Source organism: Puma concolor, chromosome B1, assembly GCF_028749965.1.
Source record: "Puma concolor isolate L17-30 chromosome B1, mPumCon1.1.hap2, whole genome shotgun sequence".
In the NCBI taxonomy this organism is placed as follows: Eukaryota; Metazoa; Chordata; class Mammalia; order Carnivora; family Felidae; genus Puma; species Puma concolor.
In genome coordinates, this window is record NC_141670.1 from 17,520,726 (window position 1) to 17,533,304 (window position 12,579).

The 12,579-nt window shown below is 42.7% G+C and overlaps 1 protein-coding gene across 8 annotated transcripts in view; it reads right to left on the reverse strand.

Annotated features, from left to right (window-relative positions):
• Window positions 1-12,579, reverse strand: part of FAT1 (FAT atypical cadherin 1) — a 135,541-nt gene that overhangs the window by 47,555 nt on the left and 75,407 nt on the right. For all 8 annotated transcript variants that reach the window (XR_015249970.1, XM_086703269.1, XM_086703271.1 and 5 more), the window contains 3 exons: window positions 4,940-5,001; window positions 1,198-1,527; window positions 404-614 (listed from right to left, as the gene is read on the reverse strand). Coding sequence is in view for 7 of the 8 variants with exons in the window: in XM_086703269.1 (XP_086559395.1) it covers window positions 404-614; window positions 1,198-1,527; window positions 4,940-5,001 (603 nt within the window). In the remaining variant the exon portion in view is untranslated. The remainder of the gene's footprint in view (window positions 1-403; window positions 615-1,197; window positions 1,528-4,939; window positions 5,002-12,579) is intronic.

The window sequence follows — 12,579 nt, forward strand, 5'->3', positions numbered from 1 at the left end:
AAGCAGGCAGTTATTTTAAGCATTCAAACCATATTCGTTAAAAATAGCAATGTGCCATGTTATGTATCAAGAAGGAAAATCAAGAAGCTGTGCTTTTGAACCAAAAACATTCAGATTTCTAACTCTTTGATGCACTTCTGAAAACCTTATTTTTAGGTTCATGATACACAGCACCTATTTTAAACAAGGTGAGTACGTGCTGGATATTGTAACACATTTGCAATCAAAATACTGCAATTTAAGACAAATTCCCCACTTCTGGCTCTTGCTCCCAATTTTAAGTCCTGAGATGGACACAAAAATCAGAAAAAGAGACAGGTTCTCAAAGACAGAAATAAATCAAAGACACGTTCTCCTCAGTGTAACCCACACACGGACAATGAAAACTCTGAGCCATGCTTACCAATGATATCAAACCAAAGAGGCGTGCCAGGAGGCTCCACAGATATCACTCCAATCATGTGAGCAACCGGGTCACTTTCCATGACAGTAAAGGTAAAAAACGGTTCTTCAAATGAAATCGGCTCCAGGGATGGTTTGGGTTTGGAAATCCATTCAATGTGGAGTCGCGTGGTTGACGACTTTTGGGGGCGACCATTATCAACTGCCTTAATCTATAAAATGTAAGCAGAGGGGATAAAAGGAGCAAATTAGAAGTTACATCCATAAGTGAAGCACAGATCAGTTTGGTCTTAAACTAAGTTAATTTCAAACAGTATCTGTATTTGTGTATTCCCCATGTTTAAGGTTTGCTTAAAAAGAGCAACCTCTCAGGGCGCCTGGGTGGCTCAGTCGGTGTTCGGCATCCGACTTCAGCTCAGGTCAGGATCTCGTGGTCTGGGAGTTCGCGCCCCACGTCGGGCTCTGCACTGACAGCTCAGAGCCCGGAGCTTGCTTCGGGTTCTGGGTCTCCCCCTCTCTCTGTCCCTCCCCTGCTCACACGGTCTCTCTCTCTCTCAAAATTAAACGAACATTAAAAGAAAAAAAAAAAAAAAGAGCAACCTCTTCATGCCACACTCAATGTAAGTAATAACTGGAGTGACAGCTGAAGAGGACAACCTAAGCCACATTTCCCAAAGTCAGGTCACAAACACTGAGGCTACTTATTGAAGAAAGAAAAAGTTCCAAGAGAAGTGATGTGAGACCAGATTAACGGTCAAAGTATGTGAGAAAGTCAAAGACCAGATCTTAACTCACTGAAAGGATATCATATTCTCCAGCTCCAGAGAACTTCTTGGACGAAACCACTCCGGTTTTTGGCTCAATGAAAAATCTGCCATGCTCGTTTCCATCTTCGATGCTGTACGAGATCTCTGCATTGGGACCTTCGTCTTTGTCTGTAGCGATAACACGATAGATGGGCTCGCGCTTGGAGATTCTTTCTCGTTCTGGTCTTTCCCGCTCTGGGAGTCTGATTTTGTAGAACTTTTGTAGGAACTGGGGTTTGTTGTCATTTTCGTCAAGGATTTTTACAATTACTCTAGCAACGGTTGACTTGGGGGGGCTACCATTGTCTGTCACGGTAACCTGTGTGTGAAAGGGAACAGGTCGACAGAGGTTTTTAAAAATAGAACTACATAAAAAGTGATTACCTTCCTCCAAATTGAGGATAACCTGTATTTTGCATAAACCTGTATTTTGCATCTCACCCAGCACTAGGACACACACCATCTCCTCTCCTGACAACAGGAGGCAAGGCGACGTGTCCCATTCAGACAGGGACCTGGGCAGCAGGCGGGGGCTGAGGAGGCGGCACAGCAGGAGCCCCGCCTCTCCCCTCACCACGCTGCCTGTCCCAGGGCTGCCACAGCTGTAATGCGCATGTCGCCAAAATGGCAAACTATCAGCAACGTCTTTTTGAATCATGGAAGAGCTACAAGGAGATTTTGCTTTTCAATAAGGAGTCCTCTTAGGAATAACATCCACTCTCTACCCTTAAAAATCACATCTCCACATACCGCATTAAAAATCATCAGTTTAAAATATGTGCAAAGTCACGTGCCTCTTCATACTAGCCGTCGCCCTTTTGTTCTGTCGGACCCTGTTCCTGCACAGGAATCCTCCACATTCAGCAGGGCGGACATAAAAACTGTCATTCCAAACCCACTTATTCCATAATATTTTCAGTAAAAAGAACATAACAACCTGAGGTCTTGAGGACTGGTGAATGCTTCCATATGTGCAATTTCATCCCGAAATCAGATGTCCACTATTATTTTGGTGTGTACGTTCAAAGCAATAACCCTAGGAATAGCTCCCTCACCACATCCTCCAAAATTAATCACTGAAATGCATTTTTAAAAATATTAAAGTATACTGCAGGTTTTTGTGGGACTCATTTTGTTTTTAAAGCTTGGGGAGTATAAATCTGTTGTTTATAAAAATGTGACTATATCCTAATAGTACTCATCAAGAGTATTTAAGTCAAGTAGCTGTTTCTCCTTAAGTACATGATTGGGACACCTGGGTGGCTCAGGCGGTTAAGCATCTGCCCCCGGGTTTCAGCTCAGGTCACGATCTCATGGGTTTGTGAGTTTGAGCCTTGAGTCTGCACTGTCAGTGCAGAGCCTACTTGGGATTCTCTCTCCCCCTCTCTCTGCCCCTGCCCCCCCCCCAATCAAAATACACAAGCTTAAAAAGAAAACAAAAATGAAAAAAATCAAGTGCATGATTTACCTGCTCACACTCTCAAAATAAAAACAAAATTTACAATTACTATTTAATTTTAACCTCCCAAAACATTTCCTTTGGATCAGTTTTCAGATGATCTTCAGGAAAAAGAAGGAAAATTAAAGAGAACTAGAAGCAAGCACTATGTTTTGCAGTATCATCACCAACATGGTTTTAAGTTTCGGTTCAATAACCAGCAGCCAGTAACAAAGCTTTTAACACCGAACTGAAAAACTCTTCAAGACAGGCCAATCGACGCTGGCGTTGGCCTTCAAACACCCCACCAAGAAGGACTACAGAAAACATACGAGGTATGTAAACAAACCATTACAGTCTTATTTCCCACCAACGTCTTACTATCATCTTCAGAGTCCTAAGTCCTAAGTCCTAACCTTACACTTGCTCCCATCCAGCCTTTGACAGGTGCCACCAACAGGTGGCTCTGGAGTAGGGCGCACAGCCAGCAGGTGTCCCGTGCAGCTCTGACCAGGGCACGGGCCCAGCACAATCCCCATGCCGGGGACCTGCCACTCCGGACAGATTGCCACCGGTTCCTTTTCTTCAGGAACCACATTCTCCCTTCTGTCAATCACTGTAGTGACTGGATGAAAATTCTAAGCTCTGCTCTATCAGAAGGAAAGAGAATTCAAGGGACCTGTACCATCGACGGCTGGATGGAACACACGAAGAAATTACTAACTGTAATGGTGGCTGTGAAGCACCTTTTCTACACAGGATATTCATGTGCACACGTTACACAGCTATAAAAACTACGTATTTTCCTGACAATTAGAAAATCAGACCAAGGGGGCACCTGGGTGGCTCAGTCGGATGAGTGTCCGACTGTGGCTCAGGTCATCTCTCAGTCTGTGAGTTCGAATCCACATCGGGCTCTGTGGTGACAGTGCAGAGCCTGCTGTGGATCCTCTGCACCTCCCTGCTCATGCTCGCTCTCTCTCTCTCTCTCTCAGGAAGGAACAAAAGGAAGGAAGGAAGGATACTGGACCAGGGATGAAATGAAATTAAGCAGGTAGCATTATGAACAGCAATAATATAAAAAGAGAGATAGCTAAATATTAATCAAAATAATAATAACAAATCACAGCTCAGAACTTTCCCCAGGACCCACACTGGCAGAAGGGAAGATTCATGCAGAGGACTCGACAAGCACTTGGGTCTTTTCCAGCTATAGCTCCAATCATCAACACTGGCTATTAACGTGTGACACAGAAATGCCAGCAAAGGTTACATGTCTGCTCTGCGTCCCTCCCCAAGTGCCGTCTCTTCTCAGCCCCCTCCTGGCCTAGAGGCCGTGGCTCCGGGCCGTCGCATCCAGCCCGCCGTCCACAGGACACTATGTGCCCCCCTCCACAGACTCCTATCCCTGCGCCTACAGGGTGCCAACCCTCTACCAGCAAACTAGTGAAGGACAAGCTGTGTTTCTTCTTTCAGGGACTAGAAGGCATTTTAAGTGAGCTGTGAGCATGAGAAGCCTAGCAGAAGAGACCCTGTCAGTCTTCAATCTTTTAGTTTAGAAATGTTTACAAAGCACAAACTTTTAGTAAAAAGCACAAACTTTCAGGGCACCTGGGTGGCTCGGTCAGTTTAGCGTCCAGCTCTCGGTTTCAGCTCAGGTCATGGTCCCAGGGTTGTGGGACTGAGCCCCACGTCAGGGTCCACGCTGACAATGCAGAGCCTGCTTGGGATTCTCTCTCTTCCCCCTTCTCTCTGCCCCTCTCCTGCACTCTCTCACACACTCTCAAAATAAATAAACTTAATTTTTTTAAAAAACAAAACACAAACTTTCTACAATTCAGTTTGAAACGCAAAAACAAGGCAATTACTTAAGGATAACGATAACAAAAACTGGAAACTAGCTACAGTTGAATTAGACCTAGTATCATAAAAAATCCTGAAAACAATACTGAGGAAAAAGATGTAGAAGGCCTATAGAAATACATCTCATGTAAATGAAAAGGAAATTTCAATAATATCACTTCATTTGATTGCTCTGTGTGTGTTGTGCATGTGAAAAGCACAATAATTTGAGCGGTCCTGTATTCTGGGGATAGAAAGGGATTTAAGGGGACATGAACCACACTCACAAAGGTTTGGTTTCCCCTTTATTTTCCTTTCTAGTAATGACCAGGAGGCAATATAATGAAATAGTAACAATTATCAAGACTAGTTAATGCGACCACGAATGTTCTTTCCCATGATATTTATAATTATAGTATTTTTAAAATAACTAAAATAAAGACATGCTTACTTCTAATATATGTTCATCCTGCTGCTCTCGGTCCAGTTTCCTTGACGTTGTTGTGATAAGACCTATGAAGTGGTAACAGTTCATTAATCATTACAAATAAAGTCAAAATATTTACAAAATATCGTCACTGAAACCTCACTGAGCACAGAAGTCTGAGCAAATCTCTGATCCTGAAGGGAAAAAAAAAAAAAATGATTAATCCAGGTTCAATCATTTTATTTACAACCAACACACTTCACACGGTCTCATTTTAATGGCTCTTAAACACAGTAAATGACAGAAGGATGAAAAAGTGGCAAAACTCCAGTTACCTTCTTGATGTGGCCAGTGGTTTGAATATACACTGTTGTCAGAAGACATTTTTTAAAAAGGTGAGATGAAGTTACTCAGGATTTCAAACTCCTCTAACTTCTGCAGAGACAATTAAGTATGAAGTGACAGAAAAAATCTTCTGTAACTGTATTAGAAGGACCAGTGGAATGGCTATCGCCATGACTTATTACCTCCCAATCACCGACCCTCGTAAGTGGAGACTCGTTATAAAAGTAATGTGACTTTCCAGGAAATACTGCTCAGATGTCAACTAATTTCCAATGGGAGAAAAAAATAAATGATCCTCAAAGAAACCCCATATTCTTTATCTCCTTGATTTTTCTATCAAACTAGAAAATCTATAGTTTCAATCTGTCTCTAGAACTTTAATAACAGTCGATGTGAGTGTCCACATAGGTTGGATCCTGGAAGACCGTGAAAACTGATGAAATCCTTTCTGTACTTCACAAAATACACACAAAATTCCCCCAACCACTAACACAGCCTCCGCAGCCTGTGCTGACCATGGTCAGGGGTGTATACAGTGGATCTGACGTCAGATCAGCAGCTCAGGTAAAACCTTCTGAGGCAAGACGACTGGCAGGAACCACCTTTCTCCGGCCCAGCTTTTTGTGGTTTTTTCCACAGGAAAATACTTCAAATAATGTATATTTAAGAAAGACTTTATCACTATAATTGATTTTCCCCTATTATCCTAAGTAATTTCACACAACTACCAATTAAAGGCTATTCAAAACGATTCTCTAAATTTGTAAATGAAAGGTTCGTGTTTTTATTTAATTTGATGAAGATTTTTTTCTTCCCTAAAATAGTTTACTGAGGATCTCAATCAACATGATCTTCCCCACAATTCAGTGAAGCAACGCACTCTTGCTGATAAGAACAACAAAAGACTATATTGTAAACTAGAATCTGGGGGGTTTCCCAAACCACACTTATAGATTGAAACAGGTTCAAGGAAAATGCACGGCAATGCTTAACGGCGTAAAAATGTTGCTTATTGTGGCAGATGTTTGATTTTCATTAGTCAAAAACCTTTTAAAGTTAATCCCTCTTGTTTCCTATCAAATGTTTACCACTTTCTGATGGTGGTTTTAAGTAGTTCAAGAACGACAGGAAATCACTGTGATTCGTCCCATCGAACTGTCCTAAGGTGCCCATCGAAAAGCTGTCATCAATGGTAACATCACAGGGGCAACAGCTTGGCACGTTCTCAGCAAAACAGGATCCTGCTTGTGTAGAGCATAATCACTTGTTGCAAGAATGCCTGTTGGCAAATAAGTTTCTACAGCCAATAACCAAATGCCCATTAACAATACAATCCCCCACTTCACGGCTTGCTTTCGGCACACTTAACAAAGGGTGTGTGCCCACATCCACGCGACAAATTCAACAGAGACAAAAAGCAAACCCAGGTTTATTATTTGCACTCTCCATATGCTTCAAATTAATTCTCCTCTGTTAACTCAAACGGAACATTAACTCCGTCTGAATGCAATGAATTCTAATGTTCTGTTCCCTTCTTACACACTCTTTCAGCCTAGTTACTGCTATCCACTCCCCCACCTCTCGGCTCAGACGTCACTTCTGAGGCCTGACCCGACAGGTGTGCCTGGGGTCCCGCGGCCGGGCTCCACACTCACATCTGCCGTAGCGCAGCACGGCCCCACAGGACTACGGTCACTCACTCCAATCTCCTCTTGCTGCCTGCAAAGCCTAGGAGGACAGTCTGCCTTTCTCGCCCATCTTGGTTATACTGCTACACCTCTATTACCCTAAAAGAAAATACTTAAACGTGTGAACCAAAAAGGGGCAGCATTAAAACTACGTATTTGAGCGAGACAGACACATAAACTACCCTAAACTTGGAAATAACGATACGTATTTACGGCTCACATAGGCGCCAACAGAAAGTGACGCAGCATCTATTTACAGGCAGGACGTGCCAGGCGGTCCAGGGGAAGGTGGCGTCCAGGAGGCACGTAGAGGCCCAGATCCCTCGTGCGGGGAGCGGGTTACACCCCAAGTACACCTGGGTTACAGGTGTACCCAAGTACGTCTGGGTTCCACCCCAAGTACAAAAGGCTGTGAGGAATAAAGGGAACGGTGGGCCAGTTTTACGAAAGTAGGGTCGAGCCACGTTTAGAAAGCCACGAAGAAGCCGAGGGAGCAGCAGGCTGAAGAGAAGCACCACGTGTCGCAGGAACCAGGGACAGAGAGTTTTAGGGAGGAAGTTCCTCCCCCGAGTATGTCAGAGCGGCTCAGCAGAGGAGCTAAAAGGAGAGCCGGAGAGGCAGGAAGGAGACCAGGACGGGTGTTTCTTTTATGAAGAGGAGACTTTAGCAGGCAGCACGGAGCCATGCAGAGAGTGAGCTCTGAACACGAGGGAAGATGAAGCCCGAGACCAGAGCTGACCAGTACAGGAGCCACAAGCATCGTGAGGCAACAAATTCAAATCGCACCTACAATAGCTCGTGAACACGGAACACACTTCAGACTGACAAGACGGCCTTTTTTTCTGGATTCACAACACTCCTACCAGAAGAAATCCCATCAGAAGCGCCACGGTGCTTTCTTTTGCCCAACGCCAAAGGGCGAGGCTGTGCCTGTGCATCTGGGGGCCTTGCGGGGGCATGAGGTGCCCTGCCCCTTAGAGAAGAGAGAAATTAACGCTTCTTGTGGAATTTGCACACCAAATGAACCCCGGTGAGAGGACACATTTCCCAACCAGGAAGGAAAATCCCAGGAAAACCGGATGTCCTTGGAGCCACCCCAGGGAGCCACATTCCAGCCACGCTCACTTGGCACTCACTTCCGCTGCAATTCTGCACATCTCGATGCTGCTAATCCTTCCGCCTGGCCTACCTGACAAGCACCTATTTCGAAAGACGAATCCGAAGTGTACCTTTTCTATATACTCAGTACGTGTTATTAACCCTGTAGGCGTGGAATATCCTAATAAGGATATCCATTTCTTTCATTTTAAACATCTGTGTTCATCTGTTATGTTTATTACTAAATCCCAGGAGGATCTATACTAGTAGAAACAGCACGATTCTTCAGAACTAGAGAGAAACCTTCAACATGATCGAACTCGCCTGCCTGAGTCAAAGAGAAGTTAAACGGTCCCAAGACCACCAGTAAGTCATCACAGCCAGGACTACAAGTGTAGTTTTCCTGAGGCCCCGTTGAGAGCGTTTGGGGATTCTTCTCTTCCCCATCACATCACACTGCATCATTTACTACACTTTAGGATTTCAAGTCTCCATCAAGTCTGAACTACGACTTACATAAAACTTAAGGGAACACACACGCAATCAGCAATAGTTAATCATTATTCATTTAGTAGGTTGAAAAAAGGGAGAAAAGGAAAGAGTGGGCAGAAGCAGAACAATGTATATGCAAGTGCTGCCTTTTCTCACTCTTGCGTTCCATCTTTTTTGTGGGGCACTATTAAACTAAAAATAGAAATGCAAAGACAAAGTTTCTTTATTTGGCCTACAAAAACATCTCACTGCGCAGACCAATACTATTATAAATGTAAGTGAACGGAGACAGCAAACACCCTATATTCTCACCAAGTCGCAGTGGCCACTTTACTCCATAAACATATGTGAAACTAAGAAGCCAAACTTTCCTGTTTGACGATCAGTATTAAAAAAAACCATGCAGGTTTCCAAGGCCACTTTATCATTTACGGAAGAGAATCCATTTAAGGATACAAGAAAATTAGATTAACTAAAATGTTTCGATACAGAATTTTACTCTGACATTTCTTTCGATACCAAAAACCATCTCTAAACTTCTCAAAGTTGAAGAGGTCAAATGGACATCACGAAGTAGGGTAGCACATAAAGATGAACGTCAAAGAATCAGCAGGTGAGGAGAAGGTGAAATGGTCCGCGAAGGCGGAACTATACGTAGGTATTCATTCAACCGTCCTGGGGGTGCGCTAAGAACGTAGAGATGACAAAGAGGCTTGTTTTCAAGAAACAAGGGTGAAAGCAAAGACCGCCTTCAACAAACTATACAAAAGTTAGACTAGAGTGGAGGGTACACAGAGGACGCAGGGAGAAAGCAAGGGCTCTTGCTGAGGGTTCTGTATTCCAAGAAAGCTTTAACTTGGCTGGACCATGAGACACACGTAGTCTAGCCATCTCTATTGTTCCAGGAGACAACCAGCCCACCACTCAATGTGCAAGCAAGGCCAGCCAGGACCAACCAGCCTCGGAGAGAACCAGCTGAGTGACCACCGCTGCATGAAACGTCAGCCAGGCCTGGACAAGGCCAGAAGCGCCCAGCAGAATCCTATAAGAAATTATGGTGGTGGCTGTCACAAGCCACTAAATTCTGGGACGGTTTGCTCCACGGCAAGGGCAAAATAATGCATCAGATGACCTCACCTCTAATTGTTATCTGACTTACTACATGCCAAGGTGGTGAGCTTTCAATAAATTTTCTCATTTAGTCCAGATGTATGCAAGTGGCGGTATCTATATCATGACACGTTACCCTTGTTACAGGCTCGGAGAAATTAAATTGCTTTCTCAAGGTCATTCAGCAAGATGGTGATTTGCAAGTTCGATACACCCAGATCACCAGAGTCTGAAGTCCACAATAAGAACGAGAGAACCCAGGGAGGCACTGAAAGATTAGGTTCTATAAAAAATGGGTTGAAACGTCAGTGCTGTGGATGTAACTAGATGGCAGCCAGAGATGAAGGAGGGGGAAAAAACAATTTCTTAGTAGGATTAAGATCCAACCACAACGAGAGAATACTTGTGATCGGTAGTAAGAGTTTTTAAAGAACCCAAACTGTAAAAAAATAAAAATAAAAAAAAAAGTCTGGCCATGTGTTCACCTTGTTTGGCAAGAATTTACTTTGAACCATTTACTTTGAACCATTTTCCAATTATTCTGCTTGACAATAAACAGAAAAAGGGGAAATATCAAGGAAGGGGAGAAAAGGTCTACCCACCTCGTTAACATTTCCCATTACTCTGATTATTTTCCTCTAACTTCTGCAACTACTTTGGCTTTTGTATACTTTTGCTCATTTTACAATAATGCATAAGCTACAGCAACATATGTTCTAGAAAAGCAGGTGTCCACCAGAATTTCCTGTGATGGGCGAGTTCTTCAATGTGCACTGTCCAATATAGTAGCCCACCGCATATGTGGCCACTAAGCATTGGCAAAGTGGCGAGTGTGACTGCAGAACTGAATTTTTTAAAGCTAATTTCAATGATTTAAATTTAAATAAGTCATCTCTGCTCTTTTAGGGCGCCTCCAATTTTCAAATCATCCATATCAAAACCAAAAACTGTGATGCCTTCAATATTCAAAATCTTTTTCCGTGGTTAGAAATTGAAACAGTAATTCAGTGGCAAACAAATAATTGCTATCAAAATTCAAATTCTGTAAACATCTGTCTTAATTCAAAAGAGTGAAAAAAGGAAAACTTTCCAAGATCCTGATTCTGACCTGCTGATGCTGTTCCATGTTCCCTTCCTGACACCCCCTTTCACTGGTCTCCTTTCTCACTGAGCTCTGCAGACGATGAAGAAACCTGGTTGGTTGCTTTGAGTTCACAGTTTCACCCAAACACCTAAACATCAAGAGTCTCTGTGTTTAGGGTTAGGGGAGCCTGGGTGGCTGTCAGTTGTGGGTCCAACTTCAGCTCACGTCATGATCTCACAGTTCATGGGTTCGAGCCCCGCGTCAGGCTCTGTGTGGACCGCTTGGAGCCTGGAGCCTGATTCGGATTCTGTCTCCCTCTCTCTGCCCCTTCTCCACTCATACTCTGTGTCCCTCTCTCTCTCAAAAATAAACGTTAAAAAAATTTTTGTTAAAGATTCTCTATTTAAAGGCTTTTGGGGAAAAAAAACCTCATTATACGAACTTTTATTTTTTGCTTCTCATGATCTCTAAGAACACTAACCCATGAAATGTATGTTCATAAGCAGTGATGATGTTGTCATAAGGTTTACTAACTCAAAGTCACTTGTTCAGTCTGTATCACGTTATTCAACTTGCTTTTTCATTATGTCTTCCCCAAATGTGTCGCTTTGAAACATACATATAAAAAACCTAGGAAAAGGCCTATGTCCTCAAAAGCATACAATTCACTTAAGGAAATAGCCCGTATACCTAAAAGGTACAACTAAGTATTATACTACGGTCTCATAGCTCACTTTTTAGGCAGCACTAATTGTGTGCTTCCCAGGACCCAGCTCTGGGCTAAGCATTTTATATAGGTCATTCTCAGTGAATAATCACAGCAACCCCTTAAGGGAGCTACTAACAGAGAGTATCTGAAGATATTTGAGGCTTTTGAGAGGGAAAGTCACATGGCTAGTAAATGGCAAAGTGGAGATTTGACCCTAAGTCCATCTGATCCCAGAGCCCAAACTCTTGGCTCACACAAATAATTTTAAGTGTGTAGCTCATAATTCCTTAATTTGTATAATGATCACACCACAAAATTATTCAGTGAGCACAAACGAGTTTCTCACATTACTCCAGGATTACCTCTAGCCATCCAGTCTGGCTCTCTTTGTGGATGTCCTCACGGTTCTGTATCCCTTTCACGGTGCTTTATTAACCACAGCACTATTTTGAGCAGCCCTTGACTGCAGCCATGCAATTTAGGAATATTATTTTCAACGGTTTTCCCCACTGATTTTGCTGAAATACTTTAATACGTTCTGTTCTTCAAAAAGTTTAAGAACTTTAATTGTGGCATATTTGTGGTATAGCAAGTATTTAGTTTAAGTCTTAGGGTCCATCAGTGAGGATGGTGATTTCTTTAGGAGCTGTTACCACTGGGATCCGGAATTTGATTTCTACCTTTCTACTTTCAACCCTTACCAGGGATTGCCCCGACGACATTCACTGGGTTTTAAACATCAGCAACATTAAGGATAATTACTAAAGAACTGTAACACCCCAGTGAGTAGACGGTAAAACTAAACACGCTCAAGCAATTTTTAGACAAGTATTACAAAAACTAAAAAAGTAATATATTTATATATGGTATGTTTTATGTGTATACACCTTCATAAAAGGTTAGACCCCAAACTACCTGTGGTTGCCCCTTAGGAAATGGTATAGGAGGTGCCAAAGGGAGAGGAGAAGAGAAGAAAAGGCACTTTCACATTTTACTTTATACAGTTCTTTATTACGGCAATCTTTTATTTGTAACAAGTACATTATTTAAAGTATTTTCTGTGTATTAAGTATATTATCTAAACTATCAAAACAGTTTAAAGGTCAATATGAAAAGACAGAGATGTTTATTGGTTGAA